The sequence below is a fragment of the Parus major genome, chromosome 5 (genome assembly GCF_001522545.3).
Source record: "Parus major isolate Abel chromosome 5, Parus_major1.1, whole genome shotgun sequence".
Taxonomy (NCBI): Eukaryota; Metazoa; Chordata; class Aves; order Passeriformes; family Paridae; genus Parus; species Parus major.
The window spans coordinates 4,560,695-4,572,863 of NC_031774.1; the positions used below are offsets into that span (position 1 = coordinate 4,560,695).

At 35.8% G+C, this 12,169-nt stretch overlaps 1 protein-coding gene across 6 annotated transcripts in view; it reads left to right on the plus strand.

Moving 5' to 3' along the window:
* SBF2 (SET binding factor 2) overlaps positions 1-12,169 on the plus strand; it is a 231,823-nt gene that overhangs the window by 160,992 nt on the left and 58,662 nt on the right. For all 6 annotated transcript variants that reach the window (XM_015631151.3, XM_015631152.3, XM_015631153.3 and 3 more), the window contains exon 17: positions 6,518-6,586. In XM_015631151.3, the coding sequence (XP_015486637.1) occupies positions 6,518-6,586 (69 nt within the window). The remainder of the gene's footprint in view (positions 1-6,517; positions 6,587-12,169) is intronic.

Here is a 12,169-nt window from a genome sequence, read left to right on the forward strand (position 1 = left end):
TGAAGCCCTGCTGTGAAATAAAAGTCAAAAGGCATCTTGGCATCCCAACCATTTCCTTGGGAGAAGATTACAGACTGAGTATGTTGAACTTTATTGCCATGGGCCTCATGACAGTATTCAGAAACATGCATGGCATTTCTGTTAAAGAAACTCAGATGTGCTGAGACGCGAGGGATGGCATTCTTGTTTTTATCAGTATCTTGCAAAAAAAGTTACATGTTTTTAAGCTTTTGGGGTACAGGAAAAATACAGTGACAAATGTGTAATTTATGCACATAAAAATTGAGGTTCCTGATCTCCTAAATGTAATTTGTAATGAGGAGGAGGAAATGACTAACCTCAAGCCTAGACGGAGATGTATTTATTGAGAAAGCGTGGGGGTGGGGGTGGGTTTGACAGCTCTTCTTTGAGTGAAATGTTGTTTCTTGTTTTCACTTGCTGCGAAATCAGGAGTAGGATGGGGCTGCACAGAGAAAATCTGTTGCATTTGCTAGCTTGTGAATGTGTGGAGTAAAGCAAAAGGAGACTTAAAAACCGCTGAACACTTTGTGCATCTGTAATTGCATCTCAACTGCCTTGATTGAATTCTTCTGTTCCTTATACCACTATGCTTCAAGGGCAGGTGAAGACAAACATGAAGTTCCTCAGGAAGTAAAATACCTCTAAGATAAAGCTGGATCTCCTGCCTGGAATGGCAGCTCTGCAGTATCTTGCACATCCTGTTGCTGACAGGATAGGTTTCTTAATTAAATGGTCATTGCAAAGGCTTCTGATCAGGCAGAAAGATCACAAAGTCAAAACAAATCAGTGAGGATTCTCCTGGGTTGGGTGCTGTTCCTTTGTCTTCTGCACTGGCATCATCACTCTGTGGTGGCCACAGAGGGTGAAGAGACTGTTCCATGTAGCAGAATTCGGAGCACAGGTCAAGTCTGGGATCTGGATTTCGTGTTCAGTTGTTGCTGTCAGACCAGGCAGCAGGATGAGATGCTGCTCATCAAAAGCCCAGAGAGTGATCCTGATCCGTGTTAAACCTGGAAACCAGAGACAGTAAGAGTGTTCTTATCTTGGTTTTATTAACTGTGAATCCCTGTAGCAATGTTTATGTAGAACAGAAATCAAATTAATTTTTTTAATGAGTGACACATAAAATGTATTAGGGTTATTTATGAAGGAAGAGTTGGTTTTTGTGAATTAATACTTTTGAAAAGCTCTTTATATTCTTGTCAAGATGAGAAGTTTTAAAAATGATGAGAATTTCGTAAGGCTGTATCTCCCAAATTTTCAGCTTGTTGTTGTAGTTCTGTCAGAGATAAGGCAACAGGTAGTCAGCAAGATGGACTTTGTCAGTATGTCTACTTTTCATCCTGTTTCTCAGGTCCCAGAAGAGTTCTACTTAATAAAATTGTAGCTGCTTCACTAAGGTTTGATTTCACCTTTGTCAGCAAATAAAAAAGGAAAAGTTTGATCCCACTATAAAACAGAGCAGCTGGCATTGATGGTAACTTCACTGGGCAAAGCTCTATGTGAATATTAGCAAGAAAATAAATTCATATTAATTTTCACTGAAAAAAAAAAAGTTTTGCTTATGATTCCAATAAGATTTAAAACTTTCTTCTGAAGTTAATTATGTGATGCTAGTAAAGGCAATATAAGTGATTATATTGTCATATTGGCATTTATTCCAACAAACTCTGTAATTTTAACTATGGCTTTATCTGTGAAGTTAAAACTTGTAAGTTAAATATTTTTAAAAGTTATTTTGGAAATTCCAAGTAGGACTCTGTTTTTTCAAGACAGCATATAATTATATTAGCTATAGTCCAATATTGTTAAATTGTCAGTTTATTTACTTGCATTTTTAATTCTGCAAAGATTGATTATAAAGGACATTGGTGGTAAATTCAGTTTACATAGAATAGGTTTTCTCTGATCAAACCCATAATTTTTAATAGTTAAATTCCATTAATATTGTATTTGTATATAAATGCATAAAAACTATGCAGATTTTCTAATGAAAATTTAAAATAACCTCATTAATATTAAAGTATAATTATTAATAACATTGCAGTTCTACCTGAATATCTGTTCCTTTTAGCAAAGAAAACATTTTTTTTCTAAGCTGGACTGTAACTGCTTTATATGAAAGTAGTAGCTTGTGCATTAGGATTGACAGTTCATATTTCCAAAATATAAACTGCATCAGTAATAAGAATTCTTTGATCCAGTAAAACCCTGCCCACATAATACATCTGTAAGAATTAGAATTAAATCCTGACACCAGTGAAGTGAGCTGTTGAATTTGTAACTAAGGTTTCACCTGTAATTTGCAGCCGATGTTCTGCACGTGGTTACACATGCTGACTTAACAGTTCTTGGGTTAGTGCTTTAAAAACACATCTGACCCTGAAGTTTCTGCCTTTTAAAAAAAATTATTTTTTTTTTTTTTTTTTTCTCTGGATTAATTTTGAGCTTAGTCCTGCAGGGTGATGAATGCTCTTCGTATGCCTGAAAATTGACTTCAGTTACTCTCAAGAGGGACAGTGCAGTGTTGAGCAGCATTTTTAACAAAGCATGCACACATCCTATGCCAAAAAGGGGTGGATCAAGTGCTGCCATGTTCAGCTTTTTACTTTGGATGCATTCACTGCATGCTACGGTGATTTCATGCCATAGTCAGGCCTGTGGGGAATTCCATGTATTTATGGTGTTCCTGAATATAAGGAAAAATTGGATCCCAAGTTTTTGGCGTACTCGGATTTCTGCTGGTTATTAAAAACGTGGTGTCTGTTTGAAAAGCTTAGAGCCTAAAGCAGAATGGATTTCAATGCAGGAAGATACTGTATCAGGTAGCAGTTAATGAGAGAGACTATCAAGATGAATTTAAAAAGAAAATTCCACCTCTAATGTTATCGAGGTGTTCCATACATGTCTTCTAGATTTTTATCATGTGACTAAGAGCAAGGAGAAATCCCTAGGTGTGAGTTGTTGTTTAATGCAGGAGGAGAGGTGATTTTTGTGCACTGTCATGGTGCTTCACTGGCTTGGGCTTGCTCTTGTGGGATATCAGAGGGGTTACCAGCCTTCTTGAACCTGCATGTCCAGGAGCAGATCAAGGAAGATCTTCTCCTGGGGTGGCTTTTCCCAGCTGTTCATCACTAGGACCACACTGCAGAGGGATCTCAGTTTCATGGTGGTGTACAATACCCTGTTTTCCAGGCAGGGATTTCGGGCACTACCTGTTCTGAAACCAAGAGTGAGGAGCAGAGTTGACTCTCTCCTCCAGCACCAAAAGCCTAAGCTACCTACCAGATTCCAAAAGCCATCAGTTCCTCCCCATATCAGCCCCGTGTGTCCAACCAAGCAGTCAAAATGTGTAAATATTAAAATCTGTAAATTCCAAGCTCTCAGCTCTGCAATCCGATGGCAATATCAAACCACCAGAGTTTTGCTGTGTATTTAAACTGACTGGAGTATAAAAGTAATTCACATTCATTGTCAAAGTAAGTGATGTAAGGAAAAACATTCTCCTTTTATTATTCACTTGTCAATTCAGTGTAGCAAAGCTATTTTAAGTGTACATGAATTCCTGTAACACTTCCAATCTGCTACAGAGTTCAGCAACTGTCTGGATATAGGATCAGTATGGCCAGGACAATGTGCCAGGTTTTCACTCAATTAGGCATGGATTCAAAGTAGTACTCTGCATATGTCATGGTGTAATCTGTATTTCACTGTTAAAGGCCGTTGGTTTTCTGGTGATTAATTTGCTGAAAATAATTTTTGTTCCCCAGATGTGTTACAGCTTCATTTTGTGCAAATTAGATGGAAAAGCTTTGATTATTTTATGGTATCTGATTTTTGTCTACTTTTGTAGCAGCAGTTTTTCAGATTTTTTTCAGCAGTTTTTCTCAAAAGAGATGTTTTTCACAATTGGTAAAGACATTATATATAAGGCAGCTGGATTGCATTGTTTCAGGAGTCTAAATTAATTGCCTAAAACACATGTATGACATTTCCAGTACTTTGGTTTGTCTGTAAAATTGAGAAGCTGAGATTTCAGTAGAACATCTCTTTGAACTGTGGCATTCCGTCTTGCAGCTACAAAGCAGGTAAACAGTTAATTACTTCCACTCATCTTAAAACAACAGTGTTGTAATTTATTCCTGAGATTGCTTTCTATTCCTTGTCATATCCAGGAGAAGAAAAAAATAGATAGAGAGATAATACTTCCATACTACAAGTCCATGTACTGCTGACATGGAATATGTGGAGAATTTCATACTTGAAGGAAGGAATGGAAAAATAATCTAATGTGTTGTTTATATGGTGATGATATATATCTTTGAGACATATGTTAGCTCTTGGAGTATTGAATGCTCTCTAGGTGAAGATACATTGCTCAGTTTTTATAAAGATATTTTTATGTATATTTTGGATAAAAGCCCAAACTCCTTCAAATAGTTTGAGCTAAGGGATTAAGTAGGTAACCTGAAATTGAGGATGGATTATTTGATACCTGGTTACAAATAATTATGGACAGAAATAAGATATGTATTTCTTTGTAAGCTGTTGCACATTTCTAAAGATTGGAAAGTCAAATTTTAAGTGGGAAGCATTCTTGTTAAGTGAAAAAGTACTGAGAATATTTATCATATATTAAACTAAAAATGTGTGTGCTAACTTCCAAATGGGGATTAAGGATGTGGATAACAATAGGGAATAATGCAGAAATGGAAAATTGAAAGCAGCTGAGGCTGTGTCCTTTAGCCTTATGCTCTGAGATCTTACAAACTAATTTGGGTTTGCTATATGCATGGTGCAGTACTAAGAGGCATCATTGAGACATTTATTGAGTTTCTCAGTGTCCATTTTTGTTACTTTACCAGACTGGAAGTGTGTTATGAAGGGTGAGCACTTGCCAAGCTCGTGCTGTCCGTGCACAGTTAACATTCATACATTTGTGCAGAGTGAGACACATTGAAACCCTCAGTAACTCTGTGCAGAAATAAACCTTCACAACTGTGAACTTGTTGTATCCCTTTTCAGAATGTATGTGTGAGCAGTTTTCTAAATGCTGCTCTATTTAACTATAATGGGCATTGGCATTCCATTTAGATGAGCTTGGTTAAAGTAATAGAAGGTGAAGGATTTGTTACTGAAAAGTCACAAAGGTTGAAATAGACTTTAAAATAATGAGAAGCAAAATAGTCTTGTGATGAGTTTTTTTGGTCTGTTGTTTTAAACCTGCAATCCACAGTCACTCTGCAGTCATTTAAGAACAAAGAATGAGATGGATACAAGTAACATCCTAATGATGCTTAACATTATTGTTTTTGTAATGTAGATTTCATATTTCTGCTATCACAATTGGCTGATTCCAGTTTTTGCTAGTTTCTCTGTTTTAGATAACTCTTACAGGAGATGAAGGCATGAACATAAAGTCTGGCAGAGGAACACTTGAGATATTTCGATTTTGGCATTTGGTCAGTTGTTACAGCTCATAGGAATGGTTTGAGTTGCACGGTGTCCACTGTAACAATGATGTTAAAAATATTAAAATAAATTGTTCAGCTAGAAATGTTGGTTGCCCATTGATCATCCAGGGGCACAATGGTGATACATTTGTCTAATACAACTATGTGTGTTATTGTGTTCTGTAATGGTGGCAAAAAGACCTGCTGAAAAAACACCTAATCACTTCTTTAAAAAGTATAATTTTTAACTCCTGTTGGGTGTTTTTTGTTTTTTTTGTTTTTGTTTTTTTTGCTTTTTGGGGTTTTTTTTATGGTCACAAAAATTCAAGTAGTTTGTTTCTTAAATATTAAGTTACATTCCAATTCTGCTTTCTTTTAAAAGACTTCCGTAGTAAAATCACGACTTTCATCAGCACAATTACTAGTTGATTTACTTTGGCATACCCTTCTCTGCCTAGAGAGACATGAATGACACACTTGACTGTTAAATGAGGCATTCAGAGACTTGAAGAAAATGGGTTTTCATCTTCTTTTAAAGTTAACCTTGTGCCAAAATTTTGTAGAGGCTGTGGAGGTGATTATTTCATATTGCATAAATGTCACTTCCTTCACGTAGACGTTTTGAAAGGGCATTCTTTGGTCATCACATCACTTCCATTTTAGTCAGGTTTGCTCTTGGCCCAAATGGAAGCAAGCTACCTTTTTATTGTTTGCTAAATGAGGAAAATTTTCCTTATTATGTATAAACTGTGTCAGTGAATTTGTATTTCAGACATATGAATGAGAAATTAGCTAATAAATTTCTAAAGTGGGAAAGATTACAGCAATACCTGTCTAGGAGAAATCATGAGAAGATACAGATATATAAAGATAGATAAATAGATATATACACACAGATGAATATGTGTTATTTTTACCTGATATTGAATGATTAAAGATTATGTTGTGTGTCAGAAGGATGCCAGAGGAACTCCATAAGTCAGAAATGAAATTACACTACATTAAATGGTTTTGCTTATTTTCTTCTTTGTTTTTTCTTGCAGGATTGTTCATCTTCAGAAGAATACAGCATTGCTGCAGCATTGCTGCCTCTGACAACTGCCTTCTATAGGGTAAGATTCTATTGCAAACCACAGCTATTTTGTATTTTTTTTACATCACATACATTGTTAAAATGGAGAAAGGGATGATAGGAGATACATGACAAGTAGGAAGATTCATTCTAAAATATATGAATGTCAGTGAAAATCATCAAATTGACTGGCATGGACGTTATTCCAGGACATTTATTGATCTTGGGTCATTATGATGATGAGACATACACCCAGGACTAAATGCAGGCCACATGATGGGTTAGAGAATTATCATTGAATTATACTTAGTCACTAAAATAATAGAAAATAATAATTTCTGATGTTACTCTGTAAAACCTAGTTATTTCAGTACTAGTGTGTTTAATTTGGCATGTTAAACATACACTGGCCAATTTAATGCAGTGGCCACTGTAGTACAGTTGGCCAATAAAATACTTGGCCAAAAGTACAAGTTTTCAGTCTGTGTAGTTGTTAATTTTGGAGGATATTATGAATGGGTTGTTTCAACTTTATATTTGTTTTCAATTTCTTTTTTGGGTTTCTTTCTGGGGAGGAAAGTACATAATGTTTGATAGTGGCAAAAGACAATATTACAGTAAATACAAAAGTGTAAATAATGCAAATTTTATGAGTAGTTATTTCAGAAGCAGAACTCTTGTAGTATGACTGTATTTGTTTTAGTGTCCCCATACAGTAGTGTTTTCACCAGTTCTGGGTAGCTCCTGTCCTGCTTTTTAGGATGTACATACCTGAGGAGATAAGTTCAGAATGTGGACTTGCTTGCAATATTAAAGAAATTTTATTTAATGTGATTGTTGTTATACAACCCAGTTTGTGAAATAAGTGCTTAGTCATTGGTAACTTGTACACTCTGATATTGCAAAACAGTAGTTGCTTTGACAGCTTATTTATACATTTGTGCTATAGAAATTGAAAAATGCAACCTTCCACTTTTCAGTTGGCCTATGAAACATTTAGGAGTAGCCAGAAGTAAAATGCAGAAAGTTCCCTATTTTAGCTGAATGGAAACCAAGGTTTCTGCAACAAAAAGCTGAGAAATCAGTTATTTTTAGTTTAAATTGTATAATCTCATCCATTTCTGGGTTTTTTAAAACTAGAAATAGATTCCGTCATGTTGTTTTTAGAATTAAAAATGTCATAATTTACCAATCATGGAAACCAGAATCATCTGTTGAAAGCATGAGCAATTTTAAATGTGGAGAAGATTTCTTGACATTCCTTATTTAAACTACTACTTAACAACGTGTACAGAGCATGAAGTGGCAAAAAAAGAGGAAAAATCCTCTTCTAATTATTTGAACTGTAAAAAAGTTTCATTTAAATGTGTTTTAATTTAGTTGTGGGGTGCATAATAACCCCAAACTGCTTTTAGGGAAGAGTGCACAGGGTATTTTCATTCTCTTATGTAAGGTAGCATGGTGAGATGGTAAATTTTTCAATCCCATCAAATAGACTTTCTCCCATCTTTAGATCAAAGTTTATCTTTTTCTCTTCCCTCTGGTTTGAGTCCTTCAGTAGCAGATTTGTTCTTTCACATTTGCTGCTGCCACAAATACTTAATTTGAGAGAAGAGCTAATGAGCTGCAGAAATTTCCCTCTTCCCTATTTTATTCTTACTACTGCATAAATTCTACATTTTGAAGAAACTTCTGCTTTCTTTTTATTTTTATTTGTTTTTAGTTTTCCATTTAAGAATAGCCAAGAGAGTCTACATAGCTGTTTACCTTGAGAGGTACAGGGAGTGTTTTGAGGTGTTATAGCAGTTTGGTTAGGTTCCTACCTAAGTTTGATCAAGTAGGCAAGCAAAAACAACCCAAACAAGACAATGAAAAGAGACTTTTAAATGTAGTATCAGGAGTTTTGAAATAAGCTCAAACAAGTTTTGATTTCACCATCAAGCAGAGAAAAAATCTGGATTAAATATAAAATATATTTAGGTAATTTCATCTACACACTTGTATTTTTTGCTAGGGGTACCAAGATCTCACACCATTTCTCTCACAGAAAGTTCTCTAAAATCTTTTTTTTATAGCCTAAACTATTTAACTCTAAAAATACACTCAGGAAACTGTGAGTCCCTGGATGGAAGAAGCATAATGAGTTTTTTAATGTGCCTGACCTGAATTAAAAATTAAAATAACCTGACTATTAACTTGCAAAAGCCAGCTGTTAATGCATAATAGAAAAAGAATTTTGTTTTTCCCAGATCTAATCCTCAGGTTCAGTGATGGTCCCCTTTGGTATGTCCCATTAGATACAATTCTTTGGCAAAAGTACTTATTTTGGCATACAACTATTCATACTAAACACAAACTGACACGCTGTTCAGAACATAAGATTATTAGACTAACTTTGCAGTGATTAGTTAAAATTCAGATTAACAGTTTAAGGTTCAGTCTGAATTGAATTTACACTTTTGAATTTTGGGGGGTTTTTTTAGTAAAAAATTATACTTTTTGGAGGAGGATTTTTCAGCTTCTCTAGAGGTTTTCAAAATTGTGTCATAGACTAGAGTGAGTGTGTCCTACCTGGCATGAACCTGTGCTTCAACAGGAAGAATTCTCTTACCTCTGCAATATGATTGTGTTGATGCTTCCCAAGGATGAAGCAGAGTGCATTTGTTTTATTGGTGTTTCTCTTCTCAGAATACCATGGTTAATTGGCAGCATCCTGCTAAATCTCATTTCACCCACCCCTTTTGAGACTGGACAAGGTTCTTAGTAGCCAGGAATAGACGGGAATTGTGCATCTGACAGTGGCACAGGGTTCCATTTGTGTGTACATTGGTGTGATTGCACAGGCAGCACTCCAAATCAAGTTATCAGTGACAAAATCTCTAGTAAATCTAAAAGTCTAGCAGAGTTCTAAGAGTATATAGAGTTGAGTCCAGTCTGATATTTTACCATCTATGTTTGCTGTAACATTTTGATGGGAAATTATGATGGGATTTCATGTCGCAGCCTTTCATTGTTAGTGTAATTCCTGTTGCTTCCAATGAGGTAGTAAAGAGTAAGTTACACAACATCACAGTTCCTTTATGGAAGGACTCTTGTGTTCATGAAATGTTAGGCTTCATTTTATTTATCTAAGACAAAGCAGAGCACAAATCAAACAATTTCCTGTGCTTCCTAAATAACTTTACTGTGTTTTACTGAACATAGTGCAGTGACCAAGTGTTTGAGGTGTATAAATAACGAGAAGGACGTGGTTTTGTTTGAGTTCAGCAGATGAGCCAAAAAACTGGGCAGTAACACAACTTAAAACTTGGAGGTGATGTTGGTAAGATTCTGGAATGGTTGTGTCATGCATTAGCCTTGAGGGATTTTAAAATATTTTTGGTAAAACAGCAGAAAATTTAAAGAGGGGATCAAGCTGGCATGATGTAACCCATCTTGTCTTAAAGCCTTTGCTTGTTTAAAAACTAGTCTAGGGTATTTCTACACAGATCCAATTAAAATTACAAGAAACATCACACTGTGTACAGCGTGCTAGGAGCTCTTGGGATGTCTGGTGAAATTTCAGAATTCTCCCTGAAGTCTGGTGAGTGATCTATTGTGAAACTTGATCAGGCAGGATTTGATCGCACTCTAAGTCAGAGCTGATGGGATTAAAGTCATAGACAGGAAGTCAGCACTGGGTGCATATTTGTGGCCTGGAGTAATAATTGAATTTTTCTAGAAAAAATAGTCCCAATGCTTTTTAAAAATTTTAAATATTGGACACAAGCTGTTAGCAAAATGTGACTCATCAGTGACAGTGGACTTTGGTGTGTACTGTTAATGTCACAAAAACAAACAAATTTTTGCTTCTGGGTTAGAAAAAGGTTTTAGTTTACCATTAGTAAGACCGTTGGAATTTTGTTTAAAATTGAAACAATATAAATAAAATGTATTTGTACGTGAAGATAAAAGAATTTTTCCATGTTTTAATGGTACGAATGACCCGTGCTTATTTGCTATGTGGTTCACTTCTTCTGTGGATCAAGTGGAAATGTAGTATTCCTCGGTGCTGCGGAAAAGAGCTCTTGTTCTCCGTGTGGGAAGAAAGGACAAGAGGAAAGGGACATATTTTAATCATATTTTCCTTTTCTTAACTCATCAAGGAAGACAATTTGACGGTTGCGCAACCGGCGTTGTCAGATTCCCAGGGTTTGGATTCCCTGCTTCGTTCTGGGTCCTTGCCAAGGTGGCAGGATGTGGTGAGCCCCACGCTGCATTTCTGGGACACTCAGAGTGCACACAGGCAGGATCAGTGGCAGGCACCAGTTCCAGCCTGTCCTGGACAACAACACAGGGAGCAAACTCCGTCAGTCCCCGCTGCTACCCCAGGCAGAGGCCGCCTCTCCGTCTGCAGCTGAGCTGGTGTTTGACACTGATCAGCCTCCCTTGCATCCCATGAACGTTAGACACAGTTGTGTGCCCCTGTGAACCTGATTGTACAGGTTATAGTAACATTTTCTACCCCTCAGGGATCTTTTCCAAAATATTTTAACTAAAATGTTATGGTTTAAAGTGTGTATGATCATCTGTGCTCCCTTCCTGAATATATTCTACCACACTGCATAACCCACAGTAATGCACTTGCAAATCTTTTGTTGTTTGACATTCAAAGGTGTTTGAATAAAGGAAGTGGCATAATAAAAATATACCATTCTGAGAGTATCTCCATGTAGATATTGTGAATGGGCTTCCACATTGATAAACGAGCATTTCTTTAAACTGCAATATTCAGAGCAGTATTCTTTTTCAAAATCACAGGTGTTTAATTTGAATTTCTGAGTCAGTTGTTTTAATGGTTTGATATATACTTGGAGAGTGCAGATCTAGTTTAGGCAAAAATAACCCAAACACAACAAAATGTTTCACTGTTTTATATTGCATTCAAATTGACATTTGTCTTTTAGCAAGATGACCTGGAGACTGCTTTATAATTTTTATGTGACTAAATTATGTAATTCTTGGGAGGGAGAGAGGGAAAACTATTTTTTTTTTTAAATGCTTCTATGCCACAAAATTTCAAATAAAATTTCAGTTGGATACTGATGTGAATTTTTTTGTAGAGATTGAAATGGAATGAGAGAAATGAGTCTGCAGCTTTGCAGACTGGGACTGGCTGAAATCCTTTGGATATGGCATCATTGGGCTGTTCCTCTGCTTGGCTGCCCAATTTTTATTTGTACTCCATGTTCCTGTGCCTTTGTTGAGAATGAAATAGAATTACATAAAATAGGAGACTTTCTTCAGAGTTTTTAAAAGAGCAAAATTTGGTGTAAATAATTTAACTTAAAACCTTTGAATTACAGTACAGAACATTTCTTCAGGTCATCTTAAGAATTCCTGGCAGCATTTTCATGAAGAAAAGGATTTTAGTCCAGGGGCTTTTTGCATAATCTTCAAGGTGAATACAAAATTGTGCATTAAGTAAAAAGTTGAATTACAAAAAAAACATCAAACGGGAAGTATTTCACATTAATGCACCATTAGAAATAATTCAGATGTTTTCCATAGTGAAATATATATGGTGTTTTGCACAGCACAATAAGAGAATGAAAGTAATTTGAGTGTGTACTTTCCTAGCTGA